Below are 16,497 nucleotides of genomic sequence, written 5' to 3'. Positions count from 1 at the left end.
AGCCCCGAGATCAGCATGAGACCGAGCGCGAACGGCACCTGGATGAGCATGCCGACCAGCAGACGCCATTCGGGCGTGAGGATCTCCAGGATCAGCACGACGGTCGGCGAAAGAGAAAACGACGAGCCCATGCCGCAGAGAAAGCGAACGGCCAATAGGAGGCGGTAGTCGCGCACCAGGCTGGTGACCAGAGCGGTGACGGTGAATAGCAGGTAGCCGGCGAGCGCGGCCGGGCGCCGGCCGAACCGATCGCTGAGCGTGCCGGTAAGCAGGGCGCCCGCCAGACCGCCGACCATCGACAGCGACTGCACCAGCGCAAGCAGCGGCTTCCGCTCGCAGACGAGATCCCACTCGGTCACCATGGTGTTGCCCAGGTCGGAGCGGTCGTACACCCAGCGGGCGCAGGTGCCGTTGTCGGCGGGGCAGCTCACGGCGTCTGCCGGTAGGTCGGCGAAGGTGACGTCCGAGCCGTAGCCGTCGGCGCAGCGGTGCTCGGGCACGGCGCCCAGGAAGATCATCGCCATCATGAAGAAGCAGAGGATCAGCGAGCACTTGGAGAACCAGAGGATCTTGTAGAGCTGCCAGCGGCCCGAGCCACCGACCATCAGCAGCACGTCATCGAACTTGAGCGCGGGCTTCTCGGCAGGCTTCATTTTACCTGCCGGCTGTGCGGATTCACTCAAGACTACAGCTCTTGTCTCGCCAACGTCACGGACTTGCAGATGTGCACCACGAGTACTGGGTGCAGCAGGTTCGTCTGCCGTCTGTCGGCCCAAGGTAGACGTCAGGCCCCCCGCGACCGCCACTGCTCACTGACGGGAGGAGTGCCTGGTCCGACCGTCCACCCGACGAGAATAAATAGACTATCAGTTCATTTGTGCCTAAGCGACCATGGGCGGGTGCAGGGTATTCGGTGGTGCGATTGATAGCTTTGCTGAATGCGCTCAACCCGTGTTTCAGAGTGGAACGCGTGTTGTTCGCGCTTGGAGATACTTTCCAAGAGAAGCAATTTGGGTCGCCCTCCATCGATGATAAACTGAAGGTGCTGCTGATGTGTTATTGAGGTTGAAGGTCAGAAACTGGTAACAAACGGAAATCGAATTAGTGCTGCATGCGGTCCACAAGCGGACGATCAACACCAAAGCAATTATCACCATGACGAGCACAGCTGGAAATTTGTCCTTGATTGCATGAGGCCATGGCTATAATCAAACGCCTCGTATGATAGCTAATTTGCTAGTGCGGGCACCCTTGACGGTTTGGTCGACGTTATCCCTGGCTCGGGGTGTCCATTTGAATTTTATGAAGGCTATGATCCCTCTCCTCCGCCTCTCCCGCCCCCCGCCCAGCTCCAACATGTTGCGTTTGGCTCCCAATATTATTGCTGGAATGTTACAAAAGCGTAGAAAAAGCTCTCAAACGGCGGTCTATCACACACAACCACATTCACTTTAGACATTGTTTCCTAGCCATGCCTACAATCCAGGATCTAGGATTCAATCAGGATCTATTATGGAACCAGGAATTTCGTTGGGGGGGGGGGATTCCCAAGTGGCACTATTCTCAGTGAAGAAGGCGCCAACGCTACGAAAAACTTAGCTTTCGCTCAGATGCTGGTTGCCCCATTTTATTAAATGACTGGACATAGCGTTTGTCGAGGTAGCTTTGCATCCGTATTCATACTTACAATCTCAGTCGAAAACGGACCCCAACGATTTTGTTAAGATCCATATCAAAAGTAGTCCTCGACATGCTGATGACAAAACCGCGAGATACACTTACAGACTTGAGTTATTTATCTATACTAAGGAGATGACTATGTAACATGGCGCGAGTTTCACCTGACGTGGTCAACATGTATCTAGTGTTTGGTTGCATGGCCGGCCCTGCCAGACTGCCAGGACCTTGGAGCACCCAGCGCCCTTAATGGTATTATTTTGATGCCATGATAGACACTCAGACAACAGTACAAGAAACATCATTCAAGAAACATATTTAAGACAATTTAACTTTCACAAAATATCCTTGGCTTGAATCGATAATGCAAACTTGTGTTTTGATGCTTCCGATCAGTTGCAAGAACTAGCTTCAAGAAACGCGCACGCGACTCTGGCGTTGGTACGAAATTGGCTTCGGCTTCGGCTTCGGCATTGCAAACTAACATTTGTCTCCGATGGTTTTGGGTCCGACTTTGATTTTGAGCCGGCTAAGGCTTCGACTTCGTGTTATTTCAAGTGGTTGACTTCAGTGTCAGCATCGTCTCACTTTTTAACACCTGCCTTTGCCTTTTATTTCGCCGTCGAGCCTAGTTTCTGAATTATAACTCCGGCCTTGGCCTTATGCAGTCTAGAACCGTTAAGTTCGGCTTTGTCATTGCAATCTTTCGCTGCAGTGGTCAATTCACTTAGTAAAAAACAGTGTTCTTGTCATTCACCCCACAACGTGCAACCTGTCCATTAAGCGATGCATATATGGTTTTAAGTCAAAACACCAGTCGGTCACTCTCTCAGGACGGATTGACACCTGACGGTGGCCGGTGAAGGGCTGTCGGGAACAGTATGGACATACCAACACTCAAAACGAGAACGACAAAGTGCAAAATATTTCATCCATTGTTCCTACACCCCATCTCTATGACTTCGCAGAAATCCGATTCCATGGTTTGAATCCTTTTTGAGGCTTGTGATTTTAGATAAATGGCCCCGACTTTGGCTTCGCGTTACCTGAATTGAGAGCGCTTACTTCAACTTAGGATCTTGCGTGGAAAGTTCAAGACCGACGGCTTCTAATTTCAATTCAATACGAGAAAAACACGAAGCCTCTGGCTTCGGCTTTGTCTTTGCGGTCCCAAACTTCAAAGCCATCCTCCTCCGCTTTGACTTCGGATTCATGTCATTGTTCTATTTCGCTATGTTCTATTGCGCTATTCATGTCATTGACTTCAAGTTTCGCCTCGAGGCCAGAACCTTGTCTTCGTTCCGTATCTGAATTGGCCAATTAACTTGTTCGAATGAGATTTTTGCTTCATGCAACGCATACTGCTCTAAAGCCAAGCGTCTAGCAGTGTGAGATAGCGCTTTAAGATACCATCTTCAGACCATAAGGCACGTACTAATGCGTGGTGTAGCATAGCGCTTTACGGTACCATCTTTAGACCATAAGGCACGTACTAATGCGCAGTGTACCATAAGGCACGTAATAATGTGCAGGCGGGATAGGATCTCGACCACCGAAATAACGGAATGCAGGCCTTGTGTGAGACAAGGCCGGAAATCGTCGCATGGCTGTGGTTCGTGACGGTGCCGGCGCTCGGCACGCCGACGAAGTTAAATCCCCGACGTTTTCGCTTTCCTTCGTATACTGACACTTTAAGTTCCCGTATTCTGCACTCAAGGCTTTGAAACGCCAGTATGTTGTTTTCAAATTTGTGTGTCTGGAGGCTAATTTATTCTCAAGGTATATCATGTGCATCTTCAAACACCACGGGTGCACCTACACCACACCAAGGTCAGTCAAAGCCCTACGGTGCCTTTGGGGAGCCCTTTCATTTCTCCGGGCCCCTTTAACACCCCCGTGGCGTTTTTAAGCGTTAGGCACGTCCCCTTCGTATCCTGAGACGCTCCTCGAGAAGTGGAAGCACTATGTTTTTCTAAGGTGACTGAATCCAAAGCGCAATATTCAGATCTTACGGGGAGTTCTCCGCGGTCTTGCCTGTACACATTCAGATCTTACGGGGAGTTCTCCGCGGTTTCGCCTGCACATATTCAGATCTTACGGGGAGTTCTCCACGGTCTTGCCTGTACATATTCAGATCTTACGGAGAGTTCTCCGAGGTCTTGCCTGTACATATTCAGATCTTACGGGAAGTTCTCCGCGGTCTTGCCTGTCCATGTCAGCCGGATTATTTGGCGTTTTGTGGTCTGTTGAAGTCTTCAAAAGCTTTGGTACGAAGGTCCGACATCAGGCTGTCAGTACGGGCATGGCTTTGCTTATAGCTAACAAAATGCAATTTCATTAACAGATTATTAATGTATATTATTGATGATCTCAAACTTACATTGCGTGACATCCAAACTGATAACACAAGATTTGTCCAATACGTAGGAGTGACTCGACAAAAACGTGAAATGACTAATTGACATAAACAGTACATTCACTTGCATCGTTCAAAGCCCGGACGCAGTAGAAAAGGCTAAAAGGACAAACCTCTCGTCTCGCAAATCTTTGCTCCTTCAAATCACCCTGATTGTACCGTATCTCAGGTACTATGCTGTTATTCGGAAAAGCAAGCGAATCAACCCTGCCAGAGCTGACAAACTAATCAAACCTCCAAAAGGTGGGGGCATAACTCTTTTTGAGGAAATACATTGTTTTCCTTCAAATACCTGATCATATTGCCTGATCACAGGCGACTGTCAGAAAACATTACATGTATTCAGGATATCAAACAATGAGAAGTCCCACCCTCGTTAAGGAACAAAACATGGCTATGCGTTTAGATGAAGTCAACAAAATTTTGCCGCTATCCATCTCTACCTTGTTTTTAAAGCCGCGCCATGTCAACACTAAAGCTATGCATCACCTCCAAATTCCATTTGGGGCCTTCGTCAAACCTTTTTAGCTTGTAGTGCACCGAGAGCTTGGCATTGGATAGTGTGCGAAATGTTCCCAAATATATATATATATATATATATATATATATATATATATATATGTATATATGAAGAACCCAGGAACAAAAGGACATTCAAACATGTCGTTGGAGCTTCAAAAAGTCACATGAATAGAATTCACGTAATCAATCACCTCTGCGACCACAGGAGCGGATGTTCGGCCAGCGGAGCGGGCGTTCGGCCAGGGGAGCGGAGGTTCGGCCAGGGGAGCGGAGGTTCGGCCAGGGGAGCGGGCGTTCGGCCAGGGGAGCGGGCGTTCGGCCAGGGGAGCGGGTGTCCGGCCAGGGGAGCGGGTGTCCGGCCAGGGGAGCGGGCGTTCGGCCAGGGGAGCGGATGTCCGGCCAGGGGAGCGGGTGTCCGGCCAGGGGAGCGGGCGTTCGGCCAGGGGAGCGGGTGTTCAGCCAGGGGAGCGGAGGTTCGGCCAGGGGAGCGGGTGTCCGGCCAGGGGAGCGGGTGTTCGGACACAGGAGATGTTGGGCCAAAGGAACGAATGTTCGGCTAGGGTAGTGGGTGTTTGTCCGCGCACTCACAGACACATGCCCGGCAATGACGTCAGCTCGCTGCTAGAGCAGCTCAAGCATAGTGTCAATGTTCATGTTGTCTGGCAAGACCATTTGTTAAGCAAGCAAACAATCTGTCATCACTAGTGACGACGACCACCGCAGCTTTCAGCGCAGTTGGCATAACCGTTCCGGAAGCCGCAGCGCACCGCGGCACACCACGCGCAGCCAGCTCTCGGTGCACTAGCACGGTACAATGGCACTGTACCAGCCGCAGCGCACCGCAGCACACCGCGCGCGGCCAGCTCTCGGTGCAGTGGCAAGGTGCAGTGGCACTGTACCAGCCGCAAAGCACTGTGCGTGGCCAGCTCTCGGTGTACTAGCACGGTACAATGGCACTGTACCAGCCGCAGCGCACCGCAGCACACCGCGCGCGGCCAGCTCTCGGTGCAGTGGCAAGATGGAGTGGCACTGTACCAGCCGCAAAACACTGTGCGTGGCCAGCTCTCGGTGCACTAGCACGGCGCAGTGGCACTGTACCAGCCGCAGCGCACCGCAGCACACCGCGCGGCCAGCTCTCGGTGCACTGGCACGGTGCAGTGTACCAGCCGTGGCCGTGGGCGCGCGGGCGGCTGGCTAGCGGCAGGCACGTAACGGACGCTCTGCTCCGTCGGAGTGCACCGCTCAGCAGAACCTTATCACGCCGCACTGCACCAGCTTCTGAATCTTGGCCGCGACGTCCGGGTTCTGCAGGTGTCTGCAATCATCATGGTTGGGCTATGTCAAAATGAAGTATCACACCAATCCGTACTGGTTGCAGCAAATGGCACATTTTCGGAGATAGGCATCCCCGCTGTAAGTCGCTGCGATATTGGCCTGTTCGAAGGCACGTGGCACGTACCACCTGCCTTGTTTGGTTCGAAACCATCGCCAAGACAGGCCATAAGTTTGTTGAACTGGTAGTCTTCTCTGAAGCATCACAGGCGTACAAACATCGAGCAAAAATTCCCCAAGGCGCCTGCCTCCTGAGAAATATCCATATAATGTTTCTACGACGTGAGTATTAACCATGCTTTAAGGTATGCAGTTTGGTAAAGATATAGGTTAGAACTAGCGTTTACCAACTGGGGAAAATGTCAATTTTATCACCTTATGGCTGAAACAAGGCATGACACTTTGTGTGCTTTTGGAAGGGCCTGAGGCCCCCCCCCCCCCCTCACCACCAATGCGCTGACTTGAGCTCCTCCAAACAGCTTTGCAACCGACCACTTGTTCATTTTGATATCCGGGAAGTAAATCAAAGTGGCAGAAATCCGGGGAAAAGTCAGGATTTGCGGGCATTCTAGGTCAAATTTATTGGCCCACCTCTTCCCCCGACCGATCTTAAAAACTGACACCTGCCTGAAGCGATGGAGAACAGTGACGTGACCTACTTTCTGGCCTCCAAGGGATTTTCCTGCATCTCCTTCAGAATGCGCTTCATCTCTGGATCGTCCAAGATCTTTCGAACGGCAGGGTCCGAGAGCGCCCGGGCCCTCGTCTTCTCCGGGTCGTTATCCATGGCCACCATGCACTCGCGGTAGCCGTTGGTGGCCTCCTGAAGACGTCAGAGCAGAGTCAGCCGCGCGTCCACAGCCTGGGCTGTCAGCTGGGCAGGCGGTGCCCGGGACGACCGAGTGCGGCAAGACTCGGTCGACTGCCGTCGCCGACAGGCGTCGCGACAACAGCCCAGCCAGTCCCGCTCCCAGACTGTTAGAGCAGGCACCACGGTACCTGCGACCTGACGAGGCGCCGTGACAGCTGTCCGCACCTGCCACCGCCACACACCGCGGCACCGCCAGCTTCACCCACCTGGTTACTTTCGTCCAGCTCGATGGCTTTCCGGAAGGATTCCATGGCCTTGTCGAATTGACGCTGTTCCTTCAGCAGCATGCCCTTCTGGAGGTGCCCCTTGCCTGCGCAGTGCGTAGGTACGTGCCGTGATCAGAGTATTGAGACGGATGTGTCGAGTCGCTAAGTGGCACCACCGTTGACAAAACGGACGCATTGACATATTTGTGTCTTGTTGCTCAATGATACAACAGCATTCAAAGCACAAACAATGTGTTGTCTAAAAAAACTGTTAGCGAAGAGCTCTCCCGCGCAAGCCCTATCCTATCCCATCCCATCCCATCACTCTATCCTGCTCCCGCGTGCCCTGGAAAACCTATCGCCATGAACGCTGTCGCAGTCTACGCGCAGGCACGGACGCGATGGCATGTCTTTTTCCACCTGCAGTATGTGAAGTCACCAGCCACCATGCGCAGCGCTGCGTCACGCCAATCCCAACAATCACCCTAAAGCATACTAAGACATGGCGATGCTGTGCACACATGGGCCGGTCCACGGTGGATTAAAGAATGTCCGATCCCAAAGTTATCAATATAAAATTATATTGGTGCAAAAGCGCTGGTGCGCCCTGTAAGTGGCAGGCAAGTCGCCAAAATAACGGGATGGCTACGCCACTCTAGTTAGCTTTTTGGTTTCATGTGACGCCTGGACATGTTCGATTACTTACTGAACGAGGGGTCTAGCTTGACGCCGGTGTTGCAGTCCTCTAGGCCCCGATCAAAGTTCTTTAATTTGATGTAACACTCAGCACGGCTCCCGTACGTCTCGGGGTTGTCTGGGTTCCACTTAATTGCTTCGGTGTACGCCTTGATGGCTTCCGTGTAGTTTCCTGTGGCCCACACGCACGTTTGCCTAATGAAAAATCACGACTATTGATCGATAGCAGAAATATCGAATTCAAAAAGTCGAAAGCAACTGGTCTGTGGTTAATGTAAGGTGTAACACACGTTTTAAACAGGCGATAAATAGGTGCAAAATCGAGGCGAACAATGGCTCAATGATACAGTATTTACAGGGCAACGGTCCACAGAAAGGAGGGCTGAAAATGAAATGCTCTTATCACGAACTAATGGCATGCGTATGCGTTTGCGTGTATACGTTTATTGAGCAGCTTGTCGCCGCGTTGGCGCTCATCCTCGGCCCTTGTCCGATTGGACGGCGCCATCAGCTTGTGCAGCTTCCGCTCTCCCTCCGACCGGTAGTCTCCCCGTCAGCGACGCGGTGCTGTGACAGCAGCTTTCCCTCCGACTGGTAGTCTCCTCGTCAGCGGTGCGGTGCCCTGACAGCAGCTTTCCCTCCGACCGGTAGTCTCCTCGCCAGCGGTGTGGTGCTGTGACAGCAGCTTTCCCCCCGACTGGTAGTCTCCTCGTCAGCGGTGTGGTGCTGTGACAGCAGCTTCTCGTGCACAAGCTCGCCGGCAGTTCTGCCGAGTTGCAGAAGGCGCTATATCATATGGAAGCTCGCCATGTCACTGGGGAACAGCAATTCACTCATCCGGTAACTAGCCATACCAAACAGTTCCGTTCTAATGAAATCTCTGACGTGCGACAATTGCACAGGTCTTATTGGGTTCGATGAAATCCGTTTGATCCTCTTTCCGAAGATGCCATTGCTGGTATTTTCTGCTGTACATCTGTCTCTAGAAGTTTTAATTGCAGCGGTTTCATCGCGTAAACGTAGAGCTTTTGTCTGTGGAACCTGTGACCGGGAAGTTTGATCGGTAGCAGATAGATCCGTAGCAGTGCGATCTTAATTCATATAGTACATTTTGGAAATAATTGGATGTCATGTTTGCTATGCTAGGTATACATCTACAGCAGTTTCCCATCAGCGCACAAACTTGCCTATTCGACTCATTTGTGCCATTTTGCAATTAAGACTATCCTGCCTCCTCAGATTATTCTTCCATTTCAACATTGCTTTCCCTGGGGAGGCGAAATTCCACGAACGGGTAGGCATTTTGGGTCACTGGGGAGGCATCTGCCTCCACAGGGTAGATGGCAAAATACGACCTGGGCACAGGCTGGTCAGACCCTTGACTGCGAATGAATGGCCCATAGCGCGCCAGAGTTTTCATGCGCCTAGCTTTCGCCGGCTGCTTTTCAAAGGATAAGATTTGTCGCAGTATTTCACGCTGGAACAAATTCAGAAGCCGCATATACTTAATGCTAAACGCAACGTGACAAAAAAACAACATAAGACGGAAGTTTCTCCTGTAAACACTGAGTCACGGAATGCAGGCCCGTCTTTCCGGTATTGCTTATCTGGGCCCTGCTTCCGTCCGCCGTCGGTGGCCACTGCACTGACCCGGCTGCCCCCCGCACGACTGACTGCGAACAGGTCGTATGGCTGTTTTTCTGCATATGCATGGATCAAAACCGTTACGTATTGGTGTGTAAAGCACAATTTGGACCACTGCTACGGTATAATTTCTTAATTATCTTCCCTTATACCACACCAGAGCACAAGATAGCTTTTGGGAGCTGCTTGCCCTGGTGATGATTTGGTCCATTGGGCATTTATTTTCCCCTTTTCGGGGTAACCGACTTAATATGCTTTCATGTTTAGACAGGGGCGCAGCCATAGCCTTGCCAAATGATGAAGGGTGTCATTCCTTCGTTTTATTATATTTTTACCTTAAACCAGAATAGAAACAGAAACCAGAAAATATCGCGATCAATTCTGCTTGTATTTGGAAGTCAATGAACTGTAGAAATCAGTCGTTGAACAAAGCAAGGAATAAGTTGCCGCCGCCGTTCATTTTACAAAGGTTCAGTCGACTCTTTCTAAACCAATAGAACACTGAAGCTCTGTGAGATTGTTTCTGTGTTCTTCAGAGATATTGAGGACCTCTGAAGGTAGGTTGTAGACCGAAACGGGTCTAAAATTTGCATTGGAGTATGTAACTCATGCTCGTCTTGAAATGTTCAACATTTAGTAAGAATCGATTCCTAAGGCAAACTATGTAACATGGTTTTGAGCATGCGCGCTCGTGAGTCTTAGCGACGGCCCTGTGATGCAGTCTCCGCAGGCCGCGCGGCGTCGTACCCGCGACTGGCACCAAGCGATGGCTTACGAGCGGACGGAACAGATGACGCATCTGAAAGGAATATTTTTGAGCGCCTTAAGACATCGTTCGGTGCGTTTATGAAACGGTGCGGGCGTGTATTTCATCTGGGCGATTTTTAGATTGATAATAAGGATGGATTAGTCTTCACAGCACCGCGAAGTGGTGCTGGAATCTGGCGGTGGAACTGGAAGATAAACAGATAAAGCTTTACTTTTTCGTGCCACTGTAAATGTAAATTTGACTACAGGATATCCTCAAAATTGTAATAAAAAACTTCCAGTCTAATATTTGAATTGTTATAATTCATTCAAAAAACTTTTGGAAGCGTTATTTCATGACCGTCGTTCTCACGTGCACGACGCCCGCCCCTTGGTGTTACCTGCAGCGCAAATGCTATTCGGTTTTACGGAAACTGTAACCCCGGCTATCTCTGTTCTTCCTCCTGAGATCGCAAGGGTGCAAGGTCATAAGCTGTTTTACGTTATTTGTTTACTAGTCAGTTCTACAAAACATGAGCATTCTCATGCGAGCATGGGTTGTTTTTTTCATTTTTGATCTCATTTTGGTCAGCTCCACTTAGTGCTTTTGAGACCCCTTACATTTTCCGGATAAGGAACCCCGCGAATAGATCACTAGGAGGCACATTATCATTACCGTTCAAGGGCTGAGGGGACCTTCTGTCCCAGCCCGGGGCGCATTCCGGCTGCCATTTTGGCAACGCGGGGTCAGGGCCCCCTGGTCGATTCGGAGGAGCTAGAAGAATCTATCCTTCCATCTTGAACTCCCTGAACATGTGCTGAGAGGACTGTAAGCAGCGACTCAAAAGAGCCTAGGCTTTATCAAAAGACAGAACGGGGCCTTTGGCACTAGCAGAACCTTGGATTTGTCCCTGATTACCACCGTTCGCCGTACATGACAGGATATGATGCTGCCATTTACCACATGAAGCGAATGTGTCCGGTGGGGTTTGAGTAAGATGGCTAGTAAACTAGAAAATCGGCACGCATGCCTGAGGTGGTAAAAAAGTAAGCGGAACGCAGATTAGTTCTGAATAAGTGGGGGTTACATCGCCGGTCAAATTGGCTTTGAAAAGTGGGTGTTTGCCCCGCGCTGCCCCCTCCCCCGTTCCTACACTCATGTTTTCACGAGTAGTTGGCCTGGCTCATGTGGACAGAAAACTGTCCATACCCACCCACCCCCCTCCCCCACCCCTACTCCCTCCCCCATAATGCTACTGGATCCGCTAAAATCAAATGTCGTTTTAACATTGAAGGGACGTGCCTGAGGGGCAAAATGGAATATGTGGGCTGAGCATATGTCTCACAGTCTGGAAAACGCCTTTAAAGGGAGTGCTCCAAATTTGCATGTAGTTTTGAGCCAGCTTCCTTGAGTTGTCGACTGTGGGTGTAAAGCAACACCCTATGAGGATAAATTTTTCACTTCTTTTCCTCATCCTTCATGATAATTTTTCATTCCTAACTGATATTGGCTAATCACACATACTAACCATAGAAACATACCACACATATTTCCCTTTCAGAGGTTTTAAGATGTCATCCAAAACCGAGCTAACTTAAAACCATCAAGCATAAACAAAAGCTTTACAGGAACTGGACACCTATGGCTATATCCTGCTTTACCTTCCTCTGAATCATGCCTATGTATGCGCAGGGTAAGGATAGCGGGTACCTCCGAGCCTGAGAGCCCCAGCGACTCCAGCCAGCTTGCTTGTGTGCATCAGGTTTGGTTTGCTTACAAAATGCATCCCAATTTGCAGCTGTGTGCCAAATGCAAGGTTTTCACGCATCCTCAATTTTTGGGGTCGCACCACGCCAGCACCACGACAGCAAAGCAAAGTCTGGTACAAACAACAGCAAAACCTGGAAGAAAACTTTACTCAACGTTTTTCTTTAACCGAAGAAACTTGCCACTAAATTACACGACTCCGGAAATGTAGGAGTGAAAAATTCAAGAAATGCCTTCTAAATGAAATCTAAAAGCCAAATGCCACAATTTGAGCACTCATTTTCACAGTTTTAAGACAATTGAGTTGATTACAAAGTTTAACCAACAAACTATGAGATTTATATTGACTTCGTTACCTTTGTTTTGTTTTGCTTTTTTTGGTGCTACACGGGTGCGACGCAACGTCATCTTTCCTTCCCCTGCGAATATATCTAAAAGACGCCATATACGGCTCAACACGTTGACCAATTTCTCTTCAAGATGTGTTAACTGCAAAGTTGCTCATATTTCATGCATAAATTGGATTGATTTGCCAGCCACCCAAACATGTTTGATATGCACCAAGATCGACCAATTCTTGGAAAATGAAAGAGAATAGATGAAGCACAGAACTTGGTTTTGCTGTCACTTTTGCCCTCTTTAACTGCTAACCTTTTTGTTTTGTTTTGTTGTTTTTTGGTTAGTGGTGGGGCTCAATAGTGATAATTCTAAGTCATTTTAGTTTCACTAGCTCACCGTGTTACCTTATCCTGCCGTACATGGCTTTGGAACCGACCTGGCGCAGCTAATACAGAAGTGTTTGATAGCGAAATTCTACCCTTCGGAACTGTTTTCTCATGCCGAGCTCCTCTTACTTATTTCGCATTTTTATCTCGTAGGTTAGTGACCATGATTGCCACTGATATTCTGTGGTTGGGATGGATCACCCTATCCGCCAGCAAACTGTGCGAAAAATACTGACTTTTTGTGTGGGGGGAGCAGAAAGAAACCTACCTTTCAAAGTCGGTAAGTTCCTCCTGTGGAGCAACTAATTGCTAACCTTAACCGCTCATAACACGTGATTTGTAACCGGATTTAACCAGTTTCTGTTTTAATCTATCGAGTTTTGTTCATAAGACGAATTATGATACCACAATACATGTGATCAAACTATGCTGTTCCAAGCTCTTGATTATTAGCATGAAACTGCTGAAGTGGTCCCTTATATCCGCTTTAACAAGATGTTCTCCATGGTTGCCATGGTTTGCTGACTGGCAAGAAACTGCACTGGAGACATGCACTATCTCTTTCACACAGAAATACTCTAAGCTGCATAGCAGTGACAATATGAGGTAGATATCAGTTTTAGCAAATAGTCAGACCACCCCATTAAAAATGTAAAGCTAAAGCATTTCATATTAATAACCAAACCTAACTGGATGTCTTTGCCAAAGCTGAAAAGGTAAGCGGCAAAACTGGTTTTGTGGCCATCTATTAGTTATGTTATATTTGGAGAAGACAGGTCGTTTTGTGGACCATACCCACTACTGTCTTTGACAGGGGCTAACCATCACAATCAGAATTAACTGTTCAAAGTGATTTGAGAGGTCCTGATGTGTGTGTTGTTAATTTTATCTGGTGTCCGCGAGCTGACTCAAATGAATTTAACCAAAACACAAGTTGAAACCAGACAAAAATAAGTTTTATTACAACTGCTGCTGTTGAGAAATAGGTAAGCTGGGTTGAGATGATGTTCAACATACGGGCTGCTCTAAGTTAGACTGAGATGGTTAATGGCATGGCAAGTGGCAGTAGGAATTTTGGAAGCATCAGTGATTCACAGATGCTACTGTGATATACTTGTCTCATCCTGTCTGACAAATAGGTTATACGGAATGAGATGAGGTAAGGCTTCTTCTGGTTAGGCGTAATGAGGTTGCTTTAGTGGAAGCTCCTCAAGCGCCCATGAGGCCATGACTGACCTTGGTGTTGAAAGGAACGTCCATGATGTCTGAAAAATATTCCTGAGCCACCTTCAAGCCATTCAAGTTTTCAGACTCGAAAGCCATGAGGTAAACAACTTTTAAGACAAGACACTTAAGTTTCCAAGACACCCATATAGAACACGGGAACCTGTAGTAGCTAGCACAGGCAGGAGATGGAATGCGTCGTGGATAAAACTTCCGTCAGGGCGCTGCATTGCAGTACCGTTGCGAGCCCACGTCGCGTAACGATTCGCTCTCGTGTTTTACGCGCGCCCAGTCCCACATGCCGGTGGCTTGGTGGCAGTAATTCTGCCCCAACAGCGCAATATCAGGTGCATTGTGGACTAAAATGGCTCCTAAAGGCGGTAGCTCATACGGCCAACTGCTTATCCTGAAATCAGCTCCGGTTATATGATGTTCAAATCTTTCTTCAATCTTTTTCATCGCCTTATTTGTCAAGTCCGACACTGGGGTGAGGCCAGGCTTCTGGCTTCGAAGTCGAACTGCAGGCCAAGACAATGACATGAATCCGAAGTTCAGACCGGAGCCGATGGCCCTTAAGTTTGAATTGGTGAAGCCGAAGGCAGGAAACGCGAAGCCAAATCTGAAACCATCAATTTAGAATCACAAGCCGAAAGTTGCACCCAAATTTAGTGGGCAGCTTTGTTTTGCGATACCAAAACAACTTTTGCCGTCTGTAAAAACTACATGGAATCACAATCAATATCAATCAGTTTTGATGAAGGACTGCGGTGCAAATCTCTTAAACTTAAGAAAAACTTTACAAGGTGCTTATTTTCTAATTATACACCTTTCGGTCAACGATTTTCACCTAGCAATGTTTCGCAAATGTTTAAAACATGGTTGTTAAGACGAATAATTTGATAAAATTGCGTCTGACTGGCCAAATGCAAGATCATGCTCTTGTAGGCAAGTGTGAAGCCAGACCCCTTGCTACCGAAACTCTTCAAAACTTTTGAAGAAAAAAACATTCCTTTCACAAAATATTCCCAAGCCAACGTGGGAGTGAGGGCATTTTAGCACTGGGGGGGGGGGGGGGGGCACGGTCTCCTTAAAAGAGTACATGTCGATACTAATTGCCACGGAACTATTTCGCGTCATTCTGTGCCAATCGTAGACCGCACTTCGAAACTGCCTAAGCCGCTCGAATGCACCAGGAGGATGCTCCCCGCTAAATCTACAACCCCTGTACTGGTAAAAACTGTCCTTTTGAAACCGTCGTACAGTTTTAACAACATGACAACATGTAACAACATTGGCGTTTCATACTGGTTAAAAAATGTTTGAGTTTTTCCTAACGACAAGCCACGTTCACCTACAGCCAGTTCCAAAGGTCGCAGGATTCAAGGCCACCGACTGAACTCATAAGCACAACATGTAGAAACCCAAACATCGGACAGTGAGTCCACATTTTGGGGGGGGGGGGCACCCACGCTTAACACCTCCTATTTAGAATTATAGCTTTCCCACACAGGAAACTTGGCACTCGGCAACGTACGTAGCTTCGGAGAGGTGGTGAAGGTGCCTACACTCACCTCCAATTGTTCACCGCCTGTAAGTGGGAGCGCAGAGGTCACTGCAAGCTCACCGACACCAACGGCAGATAGCAACTAATGCGATAGCCTCTGCTGAGACAACCCCGGATAAGACAGGCAGAGCCCTGCCTCAGCACTCGCGAGGATCTATATGCTCACTCAATATATGCTCACTCAATATATGCTCACTCAATAGATGCTCTCTCACTCGATAGATGCTCACTCGGAACTCTCCCGCCTACGGTCCTCACCCGCAGCTGCTGAGCACAGCGCGTCCGCCGCGCATGCGCGCCCCAGCGCATGATACTGTTTTCATGTCGTTATCAGCCGTTCGAGGAAGACGGAGGCCCTCGTTTTCCGGCTCAAGCCAGGAGGCTGGCCTGCCATTGGCGGACGCGGCCGCCGTTTGTACCAATTGACTGCGCCGCCGTCGTCCCGAGTGTTCTGCCCTGGCAAACATGTCAGGCGGTCAGGCACTGGCCTTTCCTGCAGCAGAAGATTGATTTTCGTCACGGGAGCATCGCATGCGTTCATTTCAAATGCTTCTAGTAACGTCATTGGAGTACATTTCGAACGCTTTCGTGATGTAAAATGCATGCCCACGCGGGTGAGTTCCATGAGCATTGTCGTCATGGGGCTTTACGACGCAGCACGACTCACGCGACGCTGCTCAGGGTATCTGGCGTCGCCTGTCTCTCAATCCTGGTATAAACGGTATACACCGCATGGAATCGAACCCCGCAACTCTGATTTCCCAGACGAGCACGCGCCCTCGCACCCGGGTGCCAGTCGAATACCATACGCTCGGGTCGGTGGTGAATTTGACCCTTCTGAGATGTCGAAAACTAAGATTGTCGGAGACAAAATTCACAAAGTTGATTAGCCGGTTAGTGAACTCAATTCTGTCCAAAGTTGAGGTTCTTAGATAATGATCTTGGGGTCAAATAAGGTCAAACAAGGTCAGACTAGATTGATGTCTCGAGTATTCCCAAGCCCCCTTCATGCAACCACCGTGAAACCAGATATTTGTTGTAAGCGAAAGGTAAACGGTGTTCCATTAGTGTTAGTGACCTTGTTTGACCTTTATAAGGTCAAGGT

At 49.1% G+C, this 16,497-nt stretch overlaps 2 protein-coding genes across 6 annotated transcripts in view; both read right to left on the bottom strand.

Moving 5' to 3' along the window:
* LOC119094151 (organic cation transporter protein) overlaps window positions 1-653 on the bottom strand; it is a 1,940-nt gene extending 1,287 nt beyond the window's left edge. Inside the window, exon 1 of the mRNA XM_037217227.1 lies at window positions 1-653. This exon is cut by the window's left edge and continues 1,287 nt beyond it. Coding sequence (XP_037073122.1) covers window positions 1-653 — 653 coding nt within the window.
* A 3,365-nt stretch (window positions 654-4,018) lies between these two features.
* LOC119093670 (stress-induced-phosphoprotein 1) lies at window positions 4,019-15,694 on the bottom strand. Of its 5 annotated transcripts, none has more exons than XM_037216664.1 (6): window positions 15,651-15,694; window positions 8,162-8,486; window positions 7,731-7,892; window positions 7,025-7,128; window positions 6,607-6,770; window positions 4,019-5,930 (listed from the first exon to the last, which is right to left on the bottom strand). In XM_037216664.1, the coding sequence occupies exons 2-6, from the start codon at window positions 8,226-8,228 to the stop codon at window positions 5,858-5,860; spliced, it is 570 nt and encodes a 189-aa protein (XP_037072559.1). In that variant the 5' UTR covers window positions 8,229-8,486; window positions 15,651-15,694; the 3' UTR covers window positions 4,019-5,857. The 5 variants fall into 5 exon arrangements, with proteins under 5 accessions (XP_037072559.1, XP_037072558.1, XP_037072561.1 ...); XM_037216663.1 differs by lacking the exon at window positions 15,651-15,694 and adding an exon at window positions 15,400-15,640; XM_037216666.1 differs by lacking the exon at window positions 15,651-15,694 and adding an exon at window positions 15,608-15,628.
* Window positions 15,695-16,497: the final 803 nt, after the last annotated feature.

The sequence above is a fragment of the Pollicipes pollicipes genome, unplaced genomic scaffold, assembly GCF_011947565.3.
Source record: "Pollicipes pollicipes isolate AB1234 unplaced genomic scaffold, Ppol_2.1 Scaffold_4002;HRSCAF=4701_pilon_pilon_pilon, whole genome shotgun sequence".
In the NCBI taxonomy this organism is placed as follows: Eukaryota; Metazoa; Arthropoda; class Thecostraca; order Pollicipedomorpha; family Pollicipedidae; genus Pollicipes; species Pollicipes pollicipes.
The sequence above is the reverse complement of the archived record's forward strand: the minus strand, read 5'-3'. Positions and strand labels throughout refer to the sequence as shown.